General features: G+C 39.1%; 1 protein-coding gene and 1 long non-coding RNA gene across 8 annotated transcripts in view; one reads left to right on the forward strand and one right to left on the reverse strand.

Moving 5' to 3' along the window:
- The window catches only part of TMCC1 (transmembrane and coiled-coil domain family 1), a 250694-nt gene that overhangs the window by 203057 nt on the left and 21804 nt on the right, over positions 1–25833 (forward strand). For 6 of the 7 annotated variants that reach the window (XM_036073611.2, XM_078074781.1, XM_036073617.2 and 3 more), the window contains one exon: positions 24826–25760. In XM_036073611.2, coding sequence (XP_035929504.1) covers positions 24826–25760 — 935 coding nt within the window. Of the gene's footprint in view, positions 1–10443; positions 10782–24825; positions 25761–25833 lie in introns of those variants that run through there. The other variant, XM_036073618.2, reaches the window with a different exon arrangement.
- LOC144382293 (uncharacterized) overlaps positions 8342–25833 on the reverse strand; it is a 74086-nt gene continuing 56594 nt past the window's right edge. The window contains exons 2-3 of the long non-coding RNA XR_013448912.1: positions 10742–10927; positions 8342–9743 (exon numbers count right to left, since the gene is read on the reverse strand). This is a non-coding gene — a long non-coding RNA (uncharacterized LOC144382293). The remainder of the gene's footprint in view (positions 9744–10741; positions 10928–25833) is intronic.

Raw genomic sequence — 25833 nt, forward strand, 5'->3', positions numbered from 1 at the left:
GGTGCCATTCCCTCTTTTATAGCTAGGAATTTCTTTTGAGAAAACACTGGTATGTAAATTAGAATTCAAAGGGACATTAATTCTTCAACTTTCTATATTAGAACATACTTATTGATCCCAGGAGAAGGTGTCATGTTATCTTCCTTACCTTCTTTTCTCCTTTATGGTCAGAATCATTACTACTGTTGTGTATACATCTATTGTGTATACATTGATCCAGTTTAGGAGTGAGTTGTTTCCTAGCTTCAGCTTTGACAGTGAACCTGTGCTTGTGCTATTTTTCAGGAACAGTGCAGATTCTCATTCAGCCATTTTAATTACTCTAAGCCTGATATGAATTTGGAATTCAGAAAAGTTAGTTGCTTTGACTTGTTCACTTATATGTGCTGTTCACATTTAATGTAAATACATTTGAACTGAAGAGCATATGAATATTTGGTTTCATATTTGGCATCTATTAAATAATGACTCTAGTTACAGAAACATATCTAGGAGATACAAATTTTTTTTGGATCAAAATTTCAGCTTTAGGGGTGCCTGCGTGGCTCAGTCGTTAAGCGTCTGCCTTCGGCCCAGGTCATGATTCCAGGTCCTGGGATCGAGCCCCGCATTGGGCTCCCTGCTCCGCGGGAAGCCTGCTTCTCCCTCTCCCACTCCCCCTGCTTGTGTTCCCTTTCTCGCTGTCTCTCTCTCTCTGTCAAATAAATAAATAAAATCTTAAAAAAAATTTTTTTTTCAGTTTTACTTTCCAGCTATTTCTAAGTGACTGTTTTTTTCCTTATTATAAATCAAAATATCTGAATTTGATTCATAATTTTCTTTCCCCATATTCTTTTAATTTCCCGTTGGAAATTCTCTTAGGCTAGAAACTTGGGCCTCATCTTTGATTCATTCTTTTCTTTAATCTCCAGTATATAGTCAGCAGATCTGTTGGTTCTTTCTTCAGAAGAATCACTAGGGCTTTTCTTTTGCATTTCCTCTGCCACCACTTTACTCCAATCCTTGCCATGCTTCAGTGTTCTTACCTCTGGCCTCTTACCTCTCTTTTTCAAGCTTGTGACCACTCAGCTTAAAACTATTGAAACAGAAAACAGAAAACATAGTATCTCAGGAAGAAATGGAAGGCAAATTAATATTAACCCTGAGATCATCTAATCTGCAACAGAGTAAAATTTTTCTGTCTTTTGTCCTAAATTTCAACTCATTTCAAAGATTTACTTATTTATTCCTTCATTTAACAATATTTATCAAGTATATGCTCTCTTCTGGTCTTAATAGCTAAATATTATACTTACTGCTTTTTCATTCTCCTTTGACAGTTCATCTGTTTTCTTCAACTATCCTATTTATGTTTTCTCTAGTTTTTCATCTCCAGCCCTCAGCCCTGCAAGTGCCAGTCCTGTTTCATAGGTACTAAGCCTTGATTCATTTTAAGCTCCATAAATCACACAAGTCCACAACTGATGGATGGCAATGCAAGGACTCAATTCCGTCTCCTCTGCAGACCAGCAACCTTCCAACCCCAGAATACTATAACATAATGGTTTCTTAAGAGAAAGGGTAAAGGGTAAAGGAATGAGAAATTGGCCATTTGACTGGTTTTTGATAACAAATTTTAAGAAGTTTGGCAAGAGTTATGTTTTCAGAAGTAGTTAGTATCTGTAGTATCTTGTCTTCATCTTGCTTCTTGCTCTTTCTTGGTTATATCTCTTTATTTAGAGTCATGTGGCTATTCTTAATATTTGGAACCACTGGGGCTCTGTGCAGTTTAGTGGAAAATTAAATAGCAAAGAATAATGAACAAGGTTACTTTAAAATGTAATAGCTTCATATTTACCTCCCACCTACTCCCCCAGCCCAGCCTACCCCACCCCCGCCATCTGTGGCTAGTAATATTTTGCAAAGAATAAATTGAGATAAATTCTTGTTCTCCTTATATGGACTTGAAATAACCCATTGAATGCCATTTTTCTTCATTTTTTAGCAATTTTCATATTTTCTGAGAATGTGGAAAGTGTGCTTATTTTTTATTCCTTAGAACTTCAGTATGGTCTGTTGTTCACCTGGGATTTGGAAAGTATAAAATAGATCAAGTAAGGATTTTCAAGAGATGGCTTATGTAGCTCTGACATTCATGGAGTATAGCAAGAAAACAGCTCTTCACTGTGGTGAAAAGCATTTTCCAAAACAATACAGCATTATCTATATATTGCCTCCAGGTGGTAGTTTTCCAGACAGAGAATATGCTTTTACTTTATATTTTAAAATTTCTGAGTTTTGGGGCATCTGGGTGGCTCAATCGTTAAGCGTCTGCCTTCGGCTCAGGTCATGATCCCAGGGTCCTGGGATCGAGCCCCACATCAGGCTCCCTGCTCAGCAGGAAGCCTGCTTCTCCCTCTCCCACTCCCCCTGCTTGCGTTCCCTCTCTCGCTGTACCTCTCTCTGTCAAATAAATAAAATCTTTAAAATAAATAAATGAATAAATAAAATTTCTGAGTTTTTTGTTTTCTGTTGTTTTGTTTTGTTTTTTTAACATTGAAGGTTAGGAACTAGAATCAACTTGGTCCTCATGAGCCTGCTGTTTTGAAAATATTTGTTTAAAAACACCATATATTATTTTCCTTTCAAAAAAAGAAAAGTAGGGGCGCCTGGGTGGCTCCGTCGTTAAGCATCTGCCTTCGGCCCAGGTCATGATCCCAGGGTCCTGGGATCGAGCCCCGCATCAGGCTCCCTGCTCGGCGGGAAGCCTGCTTCTCCCTCTCCCACTCCCCCTGCTTGTGTTCCCTCTCTCGCTGTCTCTCTCTCTCTCTGTCAAATGAATTAAAAAAAAAAAATCTTTAAAAAAAAAAAAAGGAAAGTAATCAAGGGCTAAGAGCCAGTCATTTCTTTTTTTTTTTTCCCCAGTCATCATTTCTGAATGACACTGGTACAGTGGTATTACCTGGAGTAGTCATAATCCCAGACAAAATTAAATATTTCTCACTTTAATCTGCCTATACAACTTTATTATGGGTGACTGTACACTTTCCATTGGACCCTTTTGTGGACTTCAGGTTGGAGACCACTATTCTATACTATATGTCTCATGACATAAAAACATAAAACATAAAAACAATTATTTTATTACACCATTTCATTTTATGAAATAAATTTTTGTATGATTCTGCAGTTGCTTTACAGGCAATACTTAGGGGTTACTTGGACCTTTCTTGAGTAAGGAGATTGTATTCCTTTATGATACTTTGCTTTATGATACTTTGCAGTTGTGAAACAGCTCCCCACAGCACCTTTGAGCCCCTTAGGTGGTAGATGACATTGTGGTACAGGATTCCTTTGAGGTAGGCAGAGACTAAATAAGCAACCTTCACTGCTTCTTGTACTTTTTAAGTGTTAAGTGTTAAGTGTCTCGGGTAACTAGACAGGTAATTTAGTTAGTTTCTAAACAAGGTCAGTGCTTATATTCTTCTTCCTAAAACCTCATAATTCTGATATTGGCTTTGACATTAAACAAAAGCCTCGGGGTACCTGGGTGACTCAGTCGTTAAGCGTCTGCCTTCGGCTCAGGTCATGATCCCAGGGTCCTGGGATCGAGGCCCACATCGGGCTCCCCTGCTCCGCGGGAGGCCTGCTTCTCCCTCTCCCACTCCCCATGCTTGTGTTCCCTCTCTTGCTGTGTCTCTCTGTCAAATAAATAAATAAAATCTTAAAAAAAAAAAAAAAGCCTCTCTTGCTTTCCTTTCTGAACTAATTCATTCTAAACAGTAAAAGAAAGTATTTGCCTTATTTAAAAGTTCATATGACCATACTAATCTCAAGAGATTTTAAACCCCTTACCAGTTCCTTGCTTTGTCATTTGTTGCTCCTCCAGCCACCGGCTGGATATGGGGGTTTGCTTTTATACAAGGAGAGCTGCTGGAGTTAAAGAAAACCTACCTCTTATTGAGTCCCATTGGGAGGTTAATGCTAGCGAAACAAGTTGCCTGGTGGAAGAAGGCAGAAGAGACTCCTTGAGAAATGCACAGCCAACTGATGTGACACATCTTAACTTCACAGTCTTTTTTTTTTAGATTTTATTTATTTATTAGAGAGAGAGAGCACAAACAGGGGGAGCGGGAGAAAGAGAAGCAGGCTCCCTGCTCAGCAGGGAGCCCAGCACAGGGCTCGATCCCAGGGTTCTGGGATCACGACCTGAATCGAAGGCAGAAGTCCAACCAACTGAGCCACCCAGGCGCCCCTTAACTTCACAGTCTTGCTTGCAAATCTATTCTCTGCCATCTATGACTACAGATAGTAATTGATTTATTAGATTTATCATTCTTCTTTGACTCAAGTTTACTTTTCCCATCTTTTGCCATTTTGGGAAAAACTTAACCAGTCATTAGGCATCAACATCAAGAAGGTCAATCTAGGAACAGAACAAGGTTCGTGGTCTTTGGACATTATACTCCAGTAGATCCTTCAAGAATAAAATATAGTGAAGTGTAAAAGAGAAGGAGAACATTAGGCATTTTATCGAAAAAATAAAGTAGTATATTCATGAGTTCTGACAGCTGAGATAGGCTTTAATAATATAGGAAAGTCTCTGGAATTAGCCTTGGGTTTGTTTTTTTTTTTAAGATTTTTATTTATTTTTATTTGACACAGAGAGAGACAGTGAGAGAGGGAATACAAGCAGGGATAGTGGGAGAAGGAGAAGCAGGCTTCCCGCCGCACAGGGAGCCCGATGTGGGGCTCGATGTGGGGCTCGATCCCAGGACCCTGGGATCATGACCTGAGCAGAAGGCAGACGCTTAACGACTCAGCCACCCAGGCGCCCCAGCCTTGGTTTTTATAAAGAACATCTTTTGTCTGGGATTTGCTTCCAAATAATTGAAGCTGGATGAAGAGTGCACAACATTCATTTTCCTCTCTTTTATGTATGTTTGAAATGTTACACAGTAGAGAGGTTTTTAGAGACATCTTTTCCCCAGGAATTTTGGAAGGATAAAATCTATTTCCCTATGAAATTTTCAGCATCCCCCCCCCCCTCCGAGTACTATTTCCCTATGAAATTTTCAACATCCCCCCACCCCCAGTACTCAACAGTGTTGAACACAATAAAAATTCTGTCTTAGGTTTGTATTATTGAGGGAAAAATATTTTCTTGTCAGTAAATTCTGAATTTAGCATGTTGTTTTTTTATCTGTTAATGTCCAGATTATATTGTATTTATTCAGCAGTATGAAAATTTATTGCATTAATTGCATTCTAATGAAACTTGTATTCGGTTTTGTTTCTGTTCAAGGGCGTATTCAAGCAAACTTTAATTAGTATTGAGAAGTCTGAAAAATAATGAAAAAATGTTATTTAAACAGTTTCTTCATATACAGTATGCCTGATACATCTCTGGGTAGTATTTTAGTTAAGGAGCCTATTTTCTCATTCTGGGTCCTAATGTAACTTTGCTCCTAAAATGCTGACTTAATCCTCAGTCTCTTCTATATTGTCTAGTCGGTCACTCATATTAAAATGTCTATGCCAATTGACATGCTCTAATTTTGATCTAAAGCAAAGATTGGCAAATTTTTTATTGTAAAGGGCTGTATAATTAATATTTCAGTATTTGAGGGCCACATTTGCTCTCTGTTACATGTTTTTTGTTGTTGTTGTTCTTTACTCTTTAAAAATGTAAGAATAGTTCTTAGCTCTTTTGTAAGAGCCTTATAAAAATAGGCAGAAGGCTGTAGCTTGCTAACTCCAGCTAAACAGTTGCTTTTTAATTAGATGCTTTGAGAAATAAAAGGATCCAAATGTTAAAGGTTATTATTATTTTTTAAGATTTTATTTATTTATTTGACAGAGAGACACAATGAGAGAGGGAACACAAGCACGGGGTGCGGGAGAGGGAAAAGCAGACTCCCCACTGAGCAGGGAGCCCGATGTGGGGCTCGATCCCAGGACTCTGGGATCATGACCTCAGCCAAAGGCAGACACTTAACGACTGGGCCACCCAGGCGCCCTGTTAAAGGTTATTTTTAAAGGTAAAATTATGACCCTGATACAGAATGAACACGTGTCACAGATTTTTTTACCTCACTAATTAACCAATTATTAGGAACGGGTAGGGTGTTAAAATTGGTCCAAATGAGAATTGGACTTAAGGAAATCAGGAAATGATATATTCTCTACCAGACAGAATTCATTTGCATTGTATCACCAACACCATCCACAGGGTAATTTCCATTTCTACAGAGTTGCAGAATAACCTAGCCGAGTCAAAGGTGAAGACTTTTTTTACAATCACATAAAACCCCAAAGGATCCAGTAGACAACAGTGGGCATTCCTTTGAAAGGACACTCGAAATCTTTTATCATTTTAGTCTTTCACAATTTTTGCTGACGGTTTCTCATCCCTCTTATGATCTCTCATAATTTTCAAAGACTATTCTTGATCACAAAATGGTCTCATTACCTGTGACCTATTTACTTAGGTACAGTAAGAGTGCTAAAATCATACAGACATCCTTGAATTTTCTTTGCAAATCCAGAGTTTTTAGTTTTGAGCCACAAAATTATGTATAGACATTTTCAAAAAGAATCTCAGATTGGACTTTTAAACACCTTTTTTATTTAGTATCCCAAGCTTAGGAAACCATGCCTAAGAAACTTTCTCACTAGATTTCACCTGCTTTGCTGATAAATTTAGGTGAATTAATATCAAATATCCCAACATTTGCTCTAAGGCTTGCAGTGTGGAAGTAAGTGACCTTCCTCACCACCTGTATGTCAGGGGACCCTGTAACCAAGTATCAGGTCAGTTTTCCTAGGGGGGCTTTTTTGGAAGCATTGGCGCCATATATGAAGTCAACTGTTGTTCCTTAATGTGGTTTTTCATATCTGATTAAATGAAATCATTCTCAGATATAACATTACAGGAACATATGGTTACAAAATCCAATTATAGCCTGATAAAAAGGACATGGGAATGTTATCGAGCCTATGCAAAATAACTGTATTGCCATAAAAAGTTAAGGAAAACTAAGTTCCTGAATGCTGAGGATTCAGTGAAAATCAGATACCACTTAATATTTTATTTCAGATCACAAAAACAGATTCTATTAAAATGTGGCTTGGAAATAGTTTAAGGAAAAAGTGAAAGGACTTCCTCATATAGCCACAAAAAATAGAACATAAAGGTAACATCAACAATATTCTCCACAAATAACTACAATAAAAAATTTCCCTTTGTCATTTCATTCAGTGCTGTGTAGTTCTTGTTCAGATAGAACTTGGGTCAACAATCTATTTTCATGAAACATCTGCTTCTGGACTAAAAAGCATCCTAGACATCCTGATCCAGTGTAGGGGTATAGTCTGAAAGCGGTCTTAAGTAATACCAGCTGGGAAGCATGTTCCTAAGAGCCTTGTTCTTTGGAGTAGCAGTAGTTTATAGAGTACCTTGTACAGTCCTTTCCAGGAGACTCTAAAAGATAGTTTTAGGTATAAAAGTTTTTTTTTCTAAGATTTTATTTATTTATTTGAGAGCGAGAGAGAGAGAGAGAGCACAAGCGGGGGGAGGGACAGAGGGAGAAGCAGATTCCCCACTGAGCAGGGAGCCTGATGTGGAACTCAATCCCAGGACCCTGGGATCATGACCTGAGCCAAAGGCAGATGCTTAACTGACTGAGCCACTGAGGCAGCCAGTATAAAAGTTATTCTAAAAGTTTTATTTTTCTGTATTTTGGATCCAGTTTTGGGAAAGGAAAATCAAGAGTCAGCAAGGAGATTTGAATCCTTGATTAAGACAGGATCATGGTGAGAAATGATACTTGGTTATTTGGTCAAAATGACAATAAAACATTATAATAAACAATAAGGGGACGCAGTTGTAAAGAATCTTAGCTCTTTCATCAGTAAAGAACTTTTTTTTCTTTTTGGTTTGTTTTGTTTTTTATTCATTAAGAACATAATAAATCAAACATAAAGCTATAAAGTTATTATGCTATCAAGTAAAATTACACAAAAGATAAAAAATAATCTCCATGTTGTAAGATGAAGGCACTAATCTGTAAGCCAAGGAAGCAAGCTCATCAAAACTGATCACATTTTGCCAAAATTTGAACATATTTCATGGTCTCTTTTCGGATCCCAGTAGTACAAACGAAGGCAAATCAAATTCACTTTCTAAGATTTGTCCTTTTTTCAAATTCTGGAACAGACTACCACTTTACTTTGGAACAAAAATGTTTTTTCCTTGAAAAACAAAAGGACTAGTATTTCTCTATCACTATTGGTCCTAGTATAGTTCCAACCACCTAAAGCAATTATAACTTGTATTTCAGGGAGAAAACTGGGTGGAGGGAGTGAATAATAAGAACTATCTGTCGAACACAAGCATGTTAGGGGCACCTAGGTGGTTCAGTCGGTTGAACGTACGACCCTTGATTTCAGCTCAGGTCATGATCTCTCAGGGTCGTGGGATCGAGCCCTGCATTGGGCTCCATGCTGATGAGCGTCTAACTCTTGATTTCCTCTCAGGTCATGTCTCGGTTGTGGGATTGAGCCCAGTGTTGAGCTCTGTGCTCAGCGTGGAGTCTACTTATCCCTCTCCCTCTGCTTCTCACCTACCAGCCCCCGCTCATGCGTGTGCGCTCATACGCTCTCTCTCAAATAAATAAATAAATAAATAAATAAATAAATAAATAAAATCTAAAAAAAAAAAAAATCCCAGTGGTAGGAAATGAGGCTAGAAGAGCTTTATGTCAGTGTTTGGTTTGGTTTTCTCTGAGTGGTGATATTACAAATAATATTTGCTTTCTTTTATGCCCACTGGTGTGTTTTTCTGTAATGAACATGATTGTCTTAAAAGAAGATATATTAAAAATGGTAATAAAGAGAATTAAGCAAACATTCACTGGTGTTGATGCTAGCTTTGTAGGATTGGTTTTTCTGTTGTTTTTGGAGAAACAAATATTTACTCTGTTGAAACCTTGCAACCTCATTTTTAAGCAAAGACAGGATTTATATTAGTCATTAAATTCTTTATTAATTTGTTCTGGAGAGTCAAGGTCAGAATTCTGTGTCTCTAGAGATAGAAATTTCTGGAGCCGTGGTTTCAACCCCGAATTTTCTTCAAATTCATTTAAGGTGGTTCGGATTTCATTCAGAGGGCTTCATCTGATTTGAATGAAAGAAGCTACATGAAGCTGGTGAATGCTTCTTTGACCTCTTAGTACTGCGCTGGTCTGAGCTTCCAGCCCCATACTTAAGTAGAAGTACAGAAATTATCACAGATTTAGGCACTGAACTCTATCAAATTGTCTTCTTGTCTGATTATCCTTTCTGTGTATTAACCTCAGAGAAATGTTTCTACATATTATACATTGTACATACTACACTATATTTTGCAATCCCTGAAATTCTTCCTGTGCACATTACATAGAACTGCTTTTACAAATGAAGGAATAAAGCTCAGATTTGATAGTTTGTCTAAATCCCAAAGTGACTTTTTCAGTGCAGGAACAATCTCTTTAAGATACTCAATTCTTTCATGCAGTATCATCGGTATTTAATAAATAGTATATGATGCAGGAGCTGAGCCTGGGTTTAAGACTGTGGTGTTTTAATCTATTGTGTAGACTTCAGACAACTCCAGTGCTTTTCCTTCAGAAGTGTTTTTTCCCCTTCATCCATAATGATTAAGACTTTAGCATCTCATGCTCAGTTTTTTCTTGCTCAGTTTTCATTTAAATTATTTTGTGAACCTCAAATGAAAAATAAGAGAAGAAACATTAGGAAAACGTAGAAATTGTTCCAGCAATGTTTTAGTCCTTTATCTAAACATGGGTAGGGGGCACCTGGGTGGCTCAGTTGTTAAGCGTCTGTCTGCCTTCAGCTCAGGTCATGATCCCAGGGTCCTGGGATCGAGCCCCGCATCGGGCTCCCTGCTCAGCGGGAAGCCTGCTTCTCCCTCTCGCGCTCTTCCTGCTTGTGTTTGCTCTCTCACTGTCTCTCTCTCTCTCTGTGTCAAATAAATAAATAAAATATTTTTTAAAAAATGGGTAGATTGTTTTTTCTTTGTATTTATTGAACCAGGCTACCTAAACATTTATTCAGAATGTTTTTAACCTTTTTTTTTTTTAATTTATTCATTTGAGACACAGAGATACAGAGAGAGAGAGAGAGAACATGAGCAGGGAGAGAGGCAGAGGGAGAGGTAGAAGCAGGCTCCCCGCTGAGCGAGGAGCCCGATGCGGGGCTCGATCCCAGGACCCCGGGATCATGACCTGAGCCGAAGGCAGACGCTTAACCATCTGAGCCACCCAGGCACCCCTGTTTTTAACCTTCTTTAAGCTATTCTGTAACCCTTATCTGGTTTAAACTAAAAGACAGATGTGAATGGTGAATTAATGTCCTGTACCTTTAAATTCACCCAGTTTGATGCTTTTGTTTTTTGTAAAAGATGCTCACAGCTCCAGAAGAGAGGCAGATACTGTCTGTGATCTCCATTCTCAGAGTAAAACTATTCATTTGCATTAGCAGCTCTTGCAAACCACACACACACACACACACACACACACACACACACCCCATGCTTGTTTGGCAGAAGCTTTCTGTTTATTCAGCACAGAATCCTCCCAGGCTCCCAGATGTAGAAAGCTCTAAGAGTTGATGTACGAGACAGAACCGGAACTGTACATAGGCTGAAGTGGGCACTGCGGAGGATTGGCTATGCGGGGATGTTGATGTGGTGCGGCTGTACCTGCCTGTTCTGTGAAAGGCACTTCTCTGAGGCTGTGAAGGTGAGAAGCCCAGGGATCCACTAGAAGCTTCATTTCGGCTGGCTCTTTGGTGGGGGAATGCATTCCCAGTGGTAGCTGTCCTCATTTACAGCGTTATTCTCGGAAACCAAGTATGTGCAGCCGTGACAGACTATGCAGTTTGGAAGCTGGGACAAATGGAAAGAGCACATAATCAAGAGAGGTTGTGATTTGTTTTCACTATCCAAGCTTGCTCTGGCAATATACAAATGAAGGATGAGCTTTGTGGCAAGCAAAATCAGCAGACTGCCTGACAGGGGGTTTTGGTAAGATAAATGTATTGATTGTGTTTTTTGGGGCAGGGGGATTCTTGGATTTTTTTAACTGTTATTTTTACTTTTCTGTATCAGCTATATAGAATTGCCTCTTAACAATAACTAAAACATTTTGCAGAATCACATTTGATGGAGAGGGATGACCCAAGGAAAAAAGGAAAACATTATTTTTGATCAGTTGTGACCTTCAGAGATAATCACCAAGTTCTCTCAGATGTCCATGAACAGGCAGAAACCAGGAATTTCCAGAGCAAAGAATGCTGACTAACAGATATCCTTTCTTTTCTTTGAACAGTTATAATCCCCCCACTCCCCCGTGCTTTTTCCCCCAGCTTTCCCTATGGCCTAAGGTGGAAAAGAATAAAATAAAAGCTCCCCTGCTCTTATTGAGTTGTTGCCACTGGAACAGTAATAGGCTGAGAACATAAGTATGGAGGTGGAGGAAGGCAAGATGAAGAGTCTGCTATTTTCATAGCCATGCGTTGGTGGGTGTTTGTCTTGGGTTCATTATCATTGCTGTTCAATATCAAGTGGTTGTTAGTGCTGTATCTCTTTGCCTGTACTGTGATTTAATCCCTTTATGTTCTGTTTTGTGTGTTTTTCTTTGCCAGACCCAATTCTGTTATTTTGAAAACTTTTTCTGTTACCATAATACACATTAGCCTTTATTAGAGAAAAGATAGTTGTAGAAAGTAACCCTGAAATGTTTATGGACCTCAAGAAAATAAAGACATTTTCTCTTTAAAATCAAGGTTTTCAGCAGATTTGGGGGTCTTGATTTTGGAATCTGTAACAAGCATTTTATGACAAGTTAAAGAAATGGGTTGCATTAGATCTATGAAATCCTACCGGGATCACTTTGCTCTAATCTACTTTAAGTTGGATCCTGTATCTTAGGTTTTTCCAAGCCTGAAGGTTTACTTTTCCTCATCCTAACTTCCAGCAAGTATTGCTGGAAGATATGTTGATTGTTTTTGTAGTCTAACCTGAGATCTTGTTCTTGGGCCCCTCTTCTCAACCAGTAGAGAGCCAAGTTTCCTAGCTGCTTAGAGTGGGCACAGAAGAGACCCATTGACATCTGACTTTTTGCTGACTCATTGGTTATATAAGCCTTGTAAATACAGTTATCCATATACTCTATTAGGTTACTGGGCAGGTGGGCCCCTTCCTGTGTACTGATCTTTTCTTACCTCAGCATCCTTCTCCTTCCTTAAGCCTTTTTGGTAATATAGTCTCAATTATTTACCAGGTGAATTCTAAGAAGTGAATGGACAAATCCTTTTTCTTTTTTTCTTTTTTGGAATTGCTTTAACTCTGTATTTTCATCTCAATTTTGATGAAATGCCAAATTCTATACTTTCTTGGCACACGAAACTCACAGTAATAATACTTTTCCTCATTTATAGCCTGGTTAGAGTAACTTCCTTTTCTATCTTTGAGACCTCAGTTCAAATGCCCTTGTTCAAAGAATTCTTCTGACCTTCCAATCTAAAGTAGCTTTTCCCCCCTTACCTTATTCCTTTTCTCTTTCACCTTTGTAGTACTTCTCACAATTTATGTTATTTGATTACTGGTTCTTCCATCTCTACCAATTTTCTCCACTCAGCCATTAAGCCTCATGAAAGCAGAGATACCTTGTTTTGTTCATCAGTATATACCAAACACCTAGCAAAGTGTCTGGCTGAAAGTTGAAGAAGGGGTAAGTAGGCAGTGTTATATGTACAAAGGCCCCGTTGTGAGAAGAAAGGATGAGCAGCAGGGGTTGAAAAAGGCGAGTTTGAGTAGACTATGGGAAGCATGCTGTAAGATGAAGCTAGAGAAACAGATCCAGGGCCTAATCACATAGGACTGACTTGATAGACCACATTCAGATACTTGTTCTTTATTGTAATTGTGGAAAGCTACTAAAAGAATTTAAGCATTGGGTGGTTTAGGACTTCTTTTTTCCGGTATGCCTGGGTGGCTCAGTCGGTTAAGCATCTGCCTTTGGCTCAGGTCATGATCCCAGGGTCCTGGGATCGGGCCCCACGTCGGTCTCTCTGCTAATGCCGGAGCCTGCTTCTCCCTCTCCCTGCCACTCCCCCTGCTTGTACTCTCTCTGTCAAATAAATGGATAAAATCTTTAAAAAAAAAAAAAAAAGACTTCTTTTTTCCTTTTTTTTCTTTTTTTTTAAGTAAACTCTATGCCAGCATGGGGCTTAAACTCACAACCCTAAAATCAAGAGTCACATGCTCTACTGACTGAGCCAGCCAGGCGCCCCAGGACTTCTTAAAAAAAAAAAAAATTCTCCAGCTTAACTGAAAGCCTAATTGAATGCAGGTAGACCAGTCAGTGTTCCAGGAGAGAGAAGACAAGAGTTTGTCCTAAGGTGGTGGCAGTAGAGATAGATGGGAGAGTATCATAATTTGATGGAAATTTGGAAAGTAAAATAGATAGGACTTGGTATTGAATAGGGGTAAAAGGCAGAAGATGTCAAGAATTATTCCTGGGCTTTGGTTTGGTTTGGTTTTGGCTTTGACTTGTTTAGTACCTGATGAATAGTGATGTTTTTCCTGAGATAGAGAACACTGTAAGAAAACCAGGTTTACAAGAGGATCATGGTGTTTGGTTTTGGATATGTAGATTTTGATATAGTCAAGTAGCTTTTGGATCTATAAGTCTAGATTCTAAAGGAGATTATACAACTATTACCATTGAGGAGCCTTCAGAAATATCCTTAGAATAAAGTGCGAAACAGTGGTTTAGACCTACTTTGGGAGCTCATCTCCCACCAGAGCCCTATTTTTATAGCTTCATGAACCATTCATTTACCTATTTTTTAAGGTTTTATTATTTGAGAGAAAGAATGAGAGAGAGCACACAAGCAGGGGAGCGCCAGGGAGAGGGAGAAGCAGGCTCCCCACTGAGCAGAAAGCCTGACTGGGGGCTCCATCCCAGGACCCTGGGATCATGACCTGAGCCAAAGGCAGATGCTTAACCGACTGAGCCACCCAGCCTACCCCATTCAGTTATCTTTAAAAAGCTATTACATTTCCTTCTTACGGGCTTTTGTTCATACTGGGTTGTCATCCTGAAATGCCTTTCCTTACCACTTCTCTTTTTATCAAAAACTTTCTTCAAGGCTCATTTCTTTTCTTTTCTTTTTTTTTTTTTAACTCCTCAAAGAAGGCTCCTCTGTTCCCTTTCCCTTCCTCTGAATATGTGGCTCCTTTCTGTGTTCAAGTACTTCCTTCATATATTACCTTCATATATACTGTATCGTTTACTTAATAGGACCTGTATTTCAGTTGAACAATTTCACGTCTCACCAACTAGATCATGTGTTTCTTGAGAGCAGGGATTCACCTTTTTTCAGTGCTTTATATAAGGAAAACAAAGGATAATTACAAAATGAATTAAATAGTAGAAACCTCAATCTTTTGTACAGTCTGCTTCTTTAATATCGTAGCACCATATCCTTCCTCCATCTGTATACTCTTAATTTTCTCTAGGCTGTCCCTACATTTTTACCCTGCAGATACCTAGATACATCAGAGAAATGTTCTTCCTTTCATATGCAAAATACCTGAACTAGTCATTTTCATTAGATACTTTGGCTTTATTTGTAATTTATCAGAAAAGCTGAAATCTTGCTATTCCTCATCACCTGTGAAAAAAACGGTCGAGACAGGAAGGACTGGCATCCATACAGGATGTCAGGGACAACTAAGAGATGCTACTTAAGTTGGAGCAAAGCGGTCATGATGGAGTAAGCCATGTGGGTATCTGAGGAAAAGCATTACAAGCAGGAGGAACACTAAGTGGAAAAGGCTTGAAACGGGCACATGCCTGGTACATTCCAGGAACAGCAAGGAGGCCTTTGTAGCTGATGGCAGTGGAGTAAAGGAATGAATAGTAGGAGATACAGTCAAGGAAGTAATGGATGCCAGGAGGTAATGGATCTGACAGGTGCTAGATCATGGTTATTCAGGCCATTGTAAAGACTTCGGCTTTTACTCTGACTCAGGTAGAGAGCCCCTGGCAAGTTTTAGGTGTAAAAGACTGTTGTGACCTGATAGATTTTTAAAGGATCACTCTAGCTGCTGTACAAATAATTGATGATAAAAATATTATTCCAGTGATAGTTATGAGCCTATTGGAATAGTCCAGGCAAGAGTTGATAGTGGCTTATACTAGAGTGGCAGTAGTGGAGATTCAGTGAGATGTGGTCAGATTCTGCATCTCTTTAGCAACTAGAGCCCAAGACATTTGCTGGAGCAATGTAGTATACATAGAGGGTAACAACATAGACTCTATAACCAGACTGGGTTCAAACATTGGCTTGGCCACTTCTTTACTTCATGGTCTTAAGCAACTTAAATTCTTTATGCTTTGGTTTTCTTAGCTATAAAATATAGTCGTAGTACCCATCTTGTGTGTCATTATAAGAATTACACAATTTAGGGGCGCCTGGGTGGCTCAGTTGGTTAAGCAACTGCCTTCGGCTCAGGTCATGATCCCAGGGTACTGGGATCGAGCCCTGCATTGTGCTCCCTGCTCGGCAGGCGTCCTGCTTCTCCTTCTCTCTCTTCCTCTGCCGCTCCCACTGCTTGTGCTCTCCTGCTCTCTCTCTGTCAAATAAAATCTTAAAAAAATAAAAAAGGATTACACAATTTACTAAACATACAAAAGATTTAGAACATTGCCTGGCACATAGTAAGTACTTCACTATATGAATTAGCAGCTATGATTATTAATGTTGTTGTTAACTGGATAGAGTATGTGAGAAAAAAAGGAGTTAAAGTTGACTCCAAGGCTTTGGATCTAAGCATGTGGATCAATGAAGTATAGCCATTAGCTGAGATGGGGAAGACTGCAGGAAGAGCAGGTTTGGGGGATATCAGGAACTAAGTTTTGTACATAGTAAATTCGAAATGACTGTTAGACATCCAAGAGGAGATATTAGGTAGGTAGTTGAGTATATGATCTAGAGGTAAGCAAAGTGTGGGCTAGAGGCATACATTTGGAAGTTGTCAACAAAGAAATGGTATTTAAGACCATTTTAAGAGAAAGAAGAGTACTTAGGCCCTGAAATGGGATTGGGGATGTATAGTTTGGACAGGCCCTCCCTAGGGCCTCTATTCTTCAAGCTACTGAATAAGCCTACAAAGTTCAGGGATAACCAGGTTATCACAGACCCTGTGGAACTTTCCAAATTCTTTCATTGCTTTAGCAATTTATCAAAATTGAGTGAAATAAATAGGATTAAGCTGAGGCTCAGAAATCTTTTGTTTTAAGGAAACTTGTGTCATAAAAGTATTTGTAGTGAATTACCTTGTAAAGGGGAACTCAGTTGGTGGCAAATTTTACAAATTGGCTAATCCACACATGGATTTTATATGTATTTTTAAATCCTCAGCAGTGAAAACATTTGTGTGTCACCTTCTTTTGCTGGTTGGAGCATGCTCAGAAAATAGATACTAAATTTAGCATTAGCCAGTTTTGTGCTTCAGACTAATCATTCTTCATTCTGAAGTCGTGTGAGAATGATTTTGAATAATCCATAGCCCAAGTCACTATTTCTTTTTAACAAGTTATAATCTCAGAAGGAAACTTGGATCATCTATTCCAAACGTCAATCAGTATATCCTCGTGTGACATTTTTAACATTCAGGCATGAAGTGTGGTTGGATATTTCCAGTGGCATACGTGAACTGATATTTGAAACCCCCTGGTTAAGTTGAACAATGCACCTTTCCTTATTTTCATTGTATGTTACTTATTTTTTCTTTTAGATATCAGGGAGAGATCTTTCTTTCACAATCTGTTACTCATCTATAAAACAAATTTTCTTAACTGGATGATCTCTTAGGTTCCTTCTAGCTCAAAGAAACTGTACTTATAAAAGTAACACTTAACCATAATAACCGTAACAAAGCAGCATGTTATTGTCAACTTATACCATCACTACTATGATTGCAGGCTTTCCTTAAGTGCTTGCTTTTTTTTTTTTCTTTTGTCCTTCCAGTGCCTAACATAGGCTCTGTACATAGGAGACATTCTGCAAAGGTTTGTTAAAATGACAATAAATCATCTGACCAGGCTCACATGAATCCGTTAAGTCCAAACATCAGGCCTGGCAGTGCTAATCCTCAATGATGTCTTTCATGTAAGCCAGGAAACCAGCCCTCCTGTGGTGACAAAGCAATTCTGAGTAGCAGTCCTAGATCCTATAATGGATATTTTGCAGTTGGGTTGGAGCAGGGTGGACCGGATGGGATGTTAATAATCTAAACTGATATTCAACACAGTTGGTTTTTCCTCAGCAGCCTTGGAGGGATGAGTATCATCTATTGGAAGCTATATTTCTTACAAAAATTCTGGCGTTTATTCCATTTGTAGTAACATAGGCTTAGTCACTTGTATGACATATGAGATCTAGAAGGATCATGTTAAGGAGATGCTAGTGAGCATTTATATTAAACATTTACTGGGTATCTTTGCACAAAGCATTGTGCTAGCTTCTTGGAATACAAAGATGAATGTGACTTGATCCCTGTCCTCAGGAACTTAGGTCAGTAGAGGCAAGACACCCAAACAATCATTTCAACATAATGTGATAAGAACATTGAGAGAGGTGTATGTTTAGGTATATGGGAATATGAAGAAAGCCATTAATCCAGCTGGGAGAGGGAGATTGTCAGGAAAGATATCCTGGAGGAGGTTACACCTGAGCTGGGTCTTGAAGGATGAGTAGAAGTTAGCCAGAAAAGAAAAGAACATGCCCTGGACTATATGGACAGAAGCCTGGAGGTGTGAAACAGCATGCCATGTCACAAGAACCAAATTACAGGTGTGACCCTTAGTATATGTGGATTTAAATTTAAGGTTTCCATTATTCCCAAGGAATCCATGATAGAGTTTTTTGTCATTTTGCTGAGGCATGTGGTAGGATCTTAGCCACAAAACTAGTGAGCAAACTCAACCAGAATTCGCATTTCAGTGAGCATGTCTTCTCATTTTCGCATGTGCGATATCACCCATGAGATGATTTTAAAACTTTGTTCTTTATGGAAAATGGGCCTGAAAAGTGCTGAGTGTAGAAAAGCATGTGGGGCCTTAAGTGTTTCTTTGTACAAAAAGGAAGCTTGAGACACAAACTATAGTGCCAGATTTAGAAGTGGCCAGGATTGGGACACCTGGATGGCTCAGTCGGTTAAGCGGCTGCCTTTGGCTCAGGTCATGATCTTGGGGTCCTGGGATCGAGTCCCGCATTGGGCTCCTTGCTCTGCAGGGAGCCTGCTTCTCCCTCTGCCTGAAGCTCCCACTGCTTGTGCTCTCGCTCACTCTCTCTTGCCCATGCTCTCTCTCTCTAGCAAGTGGATAAATAAAATCTTTAAAAAAAAAAAAAGAAGTGGTCAGGATTATCATCATGAGTATTATTTGTATATCATTGATTTTTCAAACTTTTAAAAATTAAGCAATAAAACATTATTTTATTTTTCTAAGCAAACTTTCCCCAGAATACCCAGATAAAATAGATGAAAACAGAGGTAATCAGGAACCCTGCTCACTTGCTTCCACTATTCCCCTCTGGGGTGGTCCAGACAAATCTCTGTAGAACCCACGGCTGTTGCATATAACCAGAGTTCTGTGTAAAATATGAAAAAGTGACCCCTAGAACTTACAGGAAATGCTCCATTCTGCCCAAGGATTATTTTATAAGTGAGAAAAAAATCTTTGTGACAAGTAAAAAGGTTTGTTTTTAAGCCTATACGTTGAATCTTGATTTTTAGCTCCAAAGTAAAAATGGAATGCTTAGAGAAAAAGCTTGCTGGTTATGGGCTATTGGAACTTAGTTCATTTTTATTTTCTACTACTCCCACTTGAGATTTCCTCTTCATTCCATAGTAGACTAAATGTCAGTCAGAATTATAGATGAGAGAATTGATCAACAGAGTTGTGCTTACTGTGAGAGGGGAAGGGCATGTCATTTCTACAGTGAGATACTGGAAATAGGTGAAAAGTCTTCCCATAATGAATATATACTTTCTGAACAAAGTGCTAATAGACTGTGAGATTTCTTTTCTTTTCGTTAAGAATAGGTGTTGGGGATGTTGGAAAAGGCAAGCCTCGGGGAGATGATGATACAACATTCAAAGGCAGAGCTGTGTAACTTCTAAGGCAGGAAGAAAAATTTATATGATGCATCTTTCTGTTTATCATTGATTAGAATATAGATTTCTGTGCAGTTCTTAAAACCAAGATTATGAATCTCTAGGGGTTACAATTTGTAATGCATTTGGGGGGTGGTCTCCCAAAAATCAAACATTCTATCCTTTTGCCCCCAACTAAGTGCACTTGAATTAGCCACACACTCCAATTTTGGTTCAAAACCATGGCCCCATATCTGTGAGATAAAGATTTTGGAAGAACAATGGAGCTGGGTCTGCAGGTGCCTAAGTATGAATTTGCAAAGGCTGCTGCACAACCCATTCTATGAAATTGGCCTTGGAAAAGATCCACTTTCAGAAAAACCAACATAGTCCAGATTCTGTTTGTTTTCAGATTAATTACAAAAACTTCCCCACTTTCTACCTCCTCCTTCTTTTACCTTAAAATGCCTTCTTCATTTTTCTCGGAAATAATGTGGATTATTTAGTGTAAATAAATAGTGCAGAGATTTCCTGAAAGAGAGCTGATATACTCTATAAAGCATAGATAAAATTATTTCATTCCACTAAGACAGGACTGGGCTGTTGGCCTTTATTGAAGATAGTGATGTCAAGTCACGGATTTCTGAATCTTTTCTAGTTACAAAATGTACTTGGATTTTGAGTAATGAACCAAGTAAGCAATAGAAAAGGGTGACTTCTTGAACGTTCACCATGTTTGGCAGTCATAATCTGATTTTACATACGTTTAACATTTTTTTCAAATAATCTCATGAGAAAATGATAACCCCATTGTATAGATGAGAAAACTTAGGCTCAAGAACAAGGTGGCCCAAAGACACCTAGCTAGTAAGGTGGCAAAGGCAGGTCTGAACCCAGGTCCTTCTATTCTACTCCTGTCACTGCTCTTTCCACCATGTTTCTACTCCTGTCACTGCTCTTTCCACCATGTTTCTTCATATGTGATTGTTCTCAAAGCTGGGTGCTGCCATGTTCTGACATTTTCATACACTCAGAGAAAGTAAACAGATCTTTAATGCATTTGCAGATGAAAATTGTAAGCCATTATAAAACTTTGTCAAATCTTTCTCCAAGATGGGCTCTATTCTGCCCCTGATTAATTGTTTTGAGGTGTTGCTGTTTAAATTTTCTCTTGGGCTTTTTTCTGATCAATTAATTCAGATCTGTTAATAGATAATTTAGCCTCGCAAATGAATTCTTTTTTTTTTTTAAAGGTTTTGTTTTTAAGAAATCTCTATACCCAACGTGGGGCTCGAACCCACAACCCCAAGATCAAGAGTCGCATGCTCTACCAACTGAACCAGCCAGGCGCCCCCTGGCAAATGAATTCTTAATAGGAAAAGACAAAGTGCAAGCAAAGCAGCATATCCGCTGTTATAGCAACAGCTAGATAATGAATTGTGGCTCTGATCATACCCCTAGCTGTGTAGCGCATTGCCTAGTTTACAATAAGTAGTCAAAATATATTTAATTGACTGGGTTTTGGTCCTCACTTTTTTCTATACAAATTATTTCTATCCCCAGCCATAAGTGGCTGGGACTTGCTATACTAGGGGGTGTGATCACTCATGAAAGCCCTCAGGCTATGGTCACACGAAGCCCTATTGAGTAGGTAATATTGCTGCTGCTGTTTGTCAAACTGCCACGTGATAAGGTAGTTAGGAAGCGCCTCTCAGTTCATTTGTAAATTAGTGATAACAATATCTACTCTCTAGGGTTGTTGTGAGCTTTGGAAGATTAGCTAGCTAGCTAGTCAGCTGCCTAGCCACAAGACCAACAGTCAAGAAAGGTGACTAATTATAAAAAAAAAAAAAGGAAGGAAGAAAAGTGACTATTAATAACTTTTACTGTAGTGTTGAATTACATTATTCCTTTGGTTCAGACTCTGTATCTGACATGATTATGCCTGAAATGTGAAAGATCTTGAAGTATATTCTAGAATCTTTCAATATTTGAATTTTTAAAAAGAATCACATAGAATGGTACAAAAATAATAGCCAGTACTAACTGCTTACTCTGTGCCCAGGACTGTTTTTGAGTGCTTTTATGTTCATTTATATATTTCATGCTCAAAACAGTCTTCTGAAATGGGTATGAGTATTATCTCCATTTTACAGTTGATGAAATAGATGCAGAAGTAACTTGCTCAACCAAGGTCATGTGACCAGTAGTAAGTAGCAAAGCTAGACTTGAACCCAAGCAGTTTTATGCCAGAATCCCTGCTTCACTACACTAAATGTAGCCAGATTTAATAATTCTGTTTCTGATTTGTGCCTTTTCATGTATGTTTAAGAAAATCCTTCCCCCCATATTTTCCAATACTACCTTCTAAAGGGTTTAAAATTTGCTTTTGATATTTGCAGTTTAGTTGCCTGTCTGGAATGAGGGTAGGAATCTAATTTTATTTTGTTATATATGGATAGCCTAATATGCCAGCAAAGGCTTTTGAAAAAGAGAACCACTTTTCAGTTGGTGCATACTCACGGCTAAGTATTCTTAACCTCTGAGGGCTTTTGTTCATAGTTCAAAAGGTACCCTGAGGGTATTCACAGCCCCTGTCCTGTAATTCTGTAGTTCAGTGTATCTTTTTCTTCCCACCTCTCTTCCTCTTCTTCTCCCCTTTTATTCCGCCCCCCCCCCCCCAATTTCTGCCTCTTCTCTCTCCTTCCTTTTTAAGGATAGGGCTTACCAAAATTGGGAAGAGTTACTGAGTAATCAAGTGATTCATGGTTTCAGGTGTTAAACTACCCTCCTGCTGAAGCTGTGGATTCGTTCTCTTTGGAGGCTGAGAACAGTGGGTTCTGTCAGATGTACTCTTGCAGGAATATTGATGACTCTTAAGTGGGAGTCATATACTGGTAGGATGTAGTGTGGCCCCAAACAGCCTAGGTAGGACAGAAGTCAGATTAAAGCTAGTCTGGTTTACTTCTTTAGTTACCGTGTAGGGAAATAAAATCAGAACTAAACTGTGATCATTTGTAAAAAAAATACATTGAAATTTTGTGTTTTTTCAAATTTAGAGATATAATAAAACTTTGATTCTAGTACCAAAGACATATTTTCACCAGTATGATCAATATTTATCCTCCCTGAGTAATAATTAAACTTGACTTCTTTATCTGCACTTCTTTTGACAAGAGACTGCATGTAAGGTGATATTCAAACTAATAGCAAAGAACTTAAGAAAACTAGATAATACATGAGCTTGTAGTCTTGAATCAGTGGTATTTTATATTTGCTTTTCTTTCCTGTGGTAGATTTTGAGCTATTAAACATAAGTACACAATCAGGGTGCACTACATACTGTAGTTGTGGGATCTGAAATCCCATTCAGAAAGAAAATCACACAGTGGGAACCCTGTACAACTTAAGAGAGTGACTGTAAGGCACTGAAGAAAGTGGGTTTCTGGAAGCTCCTTTTTCAACTCTTGGCAACGTGGTTATCTGGAACTCTGGCTCATTCTCCTTTCTGCTGCTTCCCTCTGGCCCTTTCATTGCTTGTTAGCTTGCACCTAAAAATGGGGCAGATGGAGGAAGTTATGCAAAATAATTATTGTGCTAGTCCCTAAACTATTCTGGACATTTTTGTTATTAGTGGAACATAATGTCATTTTGCTCTTCATTTCAGTTTTAAATTATCTTTTGATTTTATTTAAATGCACATTATTTCTCATTTGTTCATCTAAAAAGGAAAAACTATGTTTTTATTCACATCAGTAGTAATATATTAATTCCAGTAATGAACTTTCCACTAATAAACTAATAGTTTTGGAGTTAGAGATCACCATAATTCCTGCTCAGATGGGAAACTGAGGCGATACAACCAAGATGAAAAAAAGACTGACAAGTTAATTATCAGTATTTCACGAATATATCAGATTTGGTATATTATCACAAAAATGTAATTCACATTTTTAAAATATGAGGGTAACCTATATACAGTTCTTTCTACCAGATTGCTGCTGGTTACAGATTTGGGGATGAGGACCAAGTAAAAGGGATATGATCTTAATCTCCAAGATGGTAAATTTGTAATTTGACACTCAAACTGGGCATTTTTATTACCCTGAGATGGTTCTTTTTTTTTTTTTTTTAAAGATTTTATTTATTTATTTATTTGAGAGAGAGCAGAGCAAGGGCAAGGGCAGAAGGAGAGGAAGCAGACTCCCTGCTGAGCAGGGAGCCCCATGTGAGGCTCAATCCCAGGACCCTGGGATCATGACCTGAGCCGAAGGCAGACGCTTAACCAGCTGAGCCACCCTGATGCCCTGAGATGGTTCTTTTATTATTTTATTTCTGTTACTGTCCAATAGAGAGCAGTTTCTACAGACTTTTTGCATGAGCCCGACTCCAGTTCATGACAAGCCACACTTTAGGTTTTCTCACCTGAGTTAGGGAAACCTGACCTCTCCCCAGCTTTGGCTAATGGCTTTGAAATAGGATAGTTTCAGTTTTCAGATCTGAGCAGCTTGTCTTTTTCTTCATCTCCTTTGAATGGTTGCTCACCAATATGAAGGATAGTCATTGTGTGTGTTTAAGAGTCCCTTGTCTAATAAAAAACCTTTTACTGGATAGAACTCACAAAAGTTGAGCTCCAAAAGGCCTGAACTTAGTTGTTGACTGATTAATTTCTTACCTCTTACTATCTCTCTCCCTGAGTATTCACTTTTCTTGCCCAAGTATATCACAGTACTTGTGATCTGGGATATTAACTCCGAGAGTATACCACATTCGTCCTTGGCACTTGGAGCAGTACCTTCTCATTCTTACCTTCACCTGTCTGCAGCTACCAATTGAGTGTCCCTATTAGAGAGAGAATAATCCCATTACCCTTGACATACTTGGGGTAAAAAGACACTGATAAGAATTGGATTTTTATATCTAGCCAGTAAAATACCTATTCTCACCAGCATTTTGGATGACCATAATCTGAGAGCATGGATTGGAATTATAGTGATGTCTGAATACTAAAATGATTTTCATATAATTAAATTGAAATGCAGATGTACCTTGTTTCACAAAAGTATGTGTGAAGAATGTTTGTGAATAAAATCATGCTTTAAACCCACTAGCTGGGGCACTTGGGTGACTCAGTTGGTTAAGCATCTGCCTTCGGCTCAGGTCATGATCCCAGGGCCCTGGGGTTGAGCCCTGCATGGGGCTCCCTGCTCAGCGGGGAGTCTGCTTCTCCCTCTCCCTCTGCCCTTCCCCCACTTGTGCTTGCTTGCTCTCTCTTTCTCTCTCAAATAAATAAAATCTTTAAAAATATATAAACAACTAGGGGAGCTTTGTTATTTAAAGAAATACTGTAATAAATTCTCTAACAAAGGAAGAACACCCCCAGTTTACATCTTGTGCAAATCTTTTTTCATGTCTGTTTTGTGTAAGGCAAAGTATACTTGTATAAGGACAGTATCCAAAAGGGACATGGGAGTTGTACAGGACAGGAGGTATTAGGTCAACTATCTATGCCAAGATCTGAGAGTTCGTAAATTTTCAATACATTTGGTTTATTGATTCTGGAGAGGTAGTCCTCTTGGGCTCCTTCTAACATCCACTTCTTATTTTTATACTAGATCGAGCGATTGGAAGTAAGCAGCCTCGCCCAGACTTCCAGTGCAGTGGCCTCCAGCACCGATGGCAGCATCCACACAGACTCTGTGGATGGAACACCAGACCCTCAGCGCACAAAGGCTGCTATCGCTCACCTGCAGCAGAAGATCCTGAAGCTCACAGAACAGATCAAGATTGCACAAACAGCCCGGGACGACAACGTCGCTGAGTACTTGAAGCTTGCCAACAGTGCAGACAAGCAGCAGGCTGCCCGCATCAAGCAGGTCTTTGAGAAGAAGAACCAGAAATCTGCCCAAACCATCCTCCAGCTACAAAAGAAACTTGAGCACTACCACAGGAAGCTCCGAGAGGTGGAGCAGAATGGGATTCCTCGGCAGCCGAAGGATGTCTTCAGGGACATGCACCAGGGTCTGAAGGATGTGGGAGCAAAGGTGACTGGCTTCAGTGAAGGTGTGGTGGACAGTGTCAAAGGTGGACTTTCTAGCTTCTCCCAGGCGACCCATTCAGCAGCAGGGGCCGTAGTCTCAAAACCCAGAGAGATTGCCTCACTAATTCGGAATAAATTTGGCAGTGCAGACAATATCCCTAACCTGAAGGACTCTTTAGAGGAAGGGCAAGTGGATGATGGGGGGAAGGCTTTGGGGGTGATTTCAAACTTTCAGTCAAGCCCAAAATATGGTAGTGAGGAAGATTGTTCTAGTGCCACTTCAGGCTCAGTGGGAGCCAACAGCACCACTGGAGGCATTGCTGTAGGAGCGTCCAGCTCCAAAACAAACACCCTGGACATGCAGAGCTCAGGATTTGATGCACTACTACATGAGATCCAGGAGATCCGGGAAACACAGGCCAGACTAGAGGAATCCTTTGAGACCCTCAAGGAACATTATCAGAGAGACTATTCATTAATAATGCAGGCCTTACAGGAGGAGCGATATAGGTAAGTTATATGGAATTAAAATTCTAAAGTCGGGAAGGGGACTGCAAAAAGATCTGTGTAGAGTATCTTTTTT

This window comes from Halichoerus grypus, chromosome 1, assembly GCF_964656455.1.
Source record: "Halichoerus grypus chromosome 1, mHalGry1.hap1.1, whole genome shotgun sequence".
Taxonomy (NCBI): Eukaryota; Metazoa; Chordata; class Mammalia; order Carnivora; family Phocidae; genus Halichoerus; species Halichoerus grypus.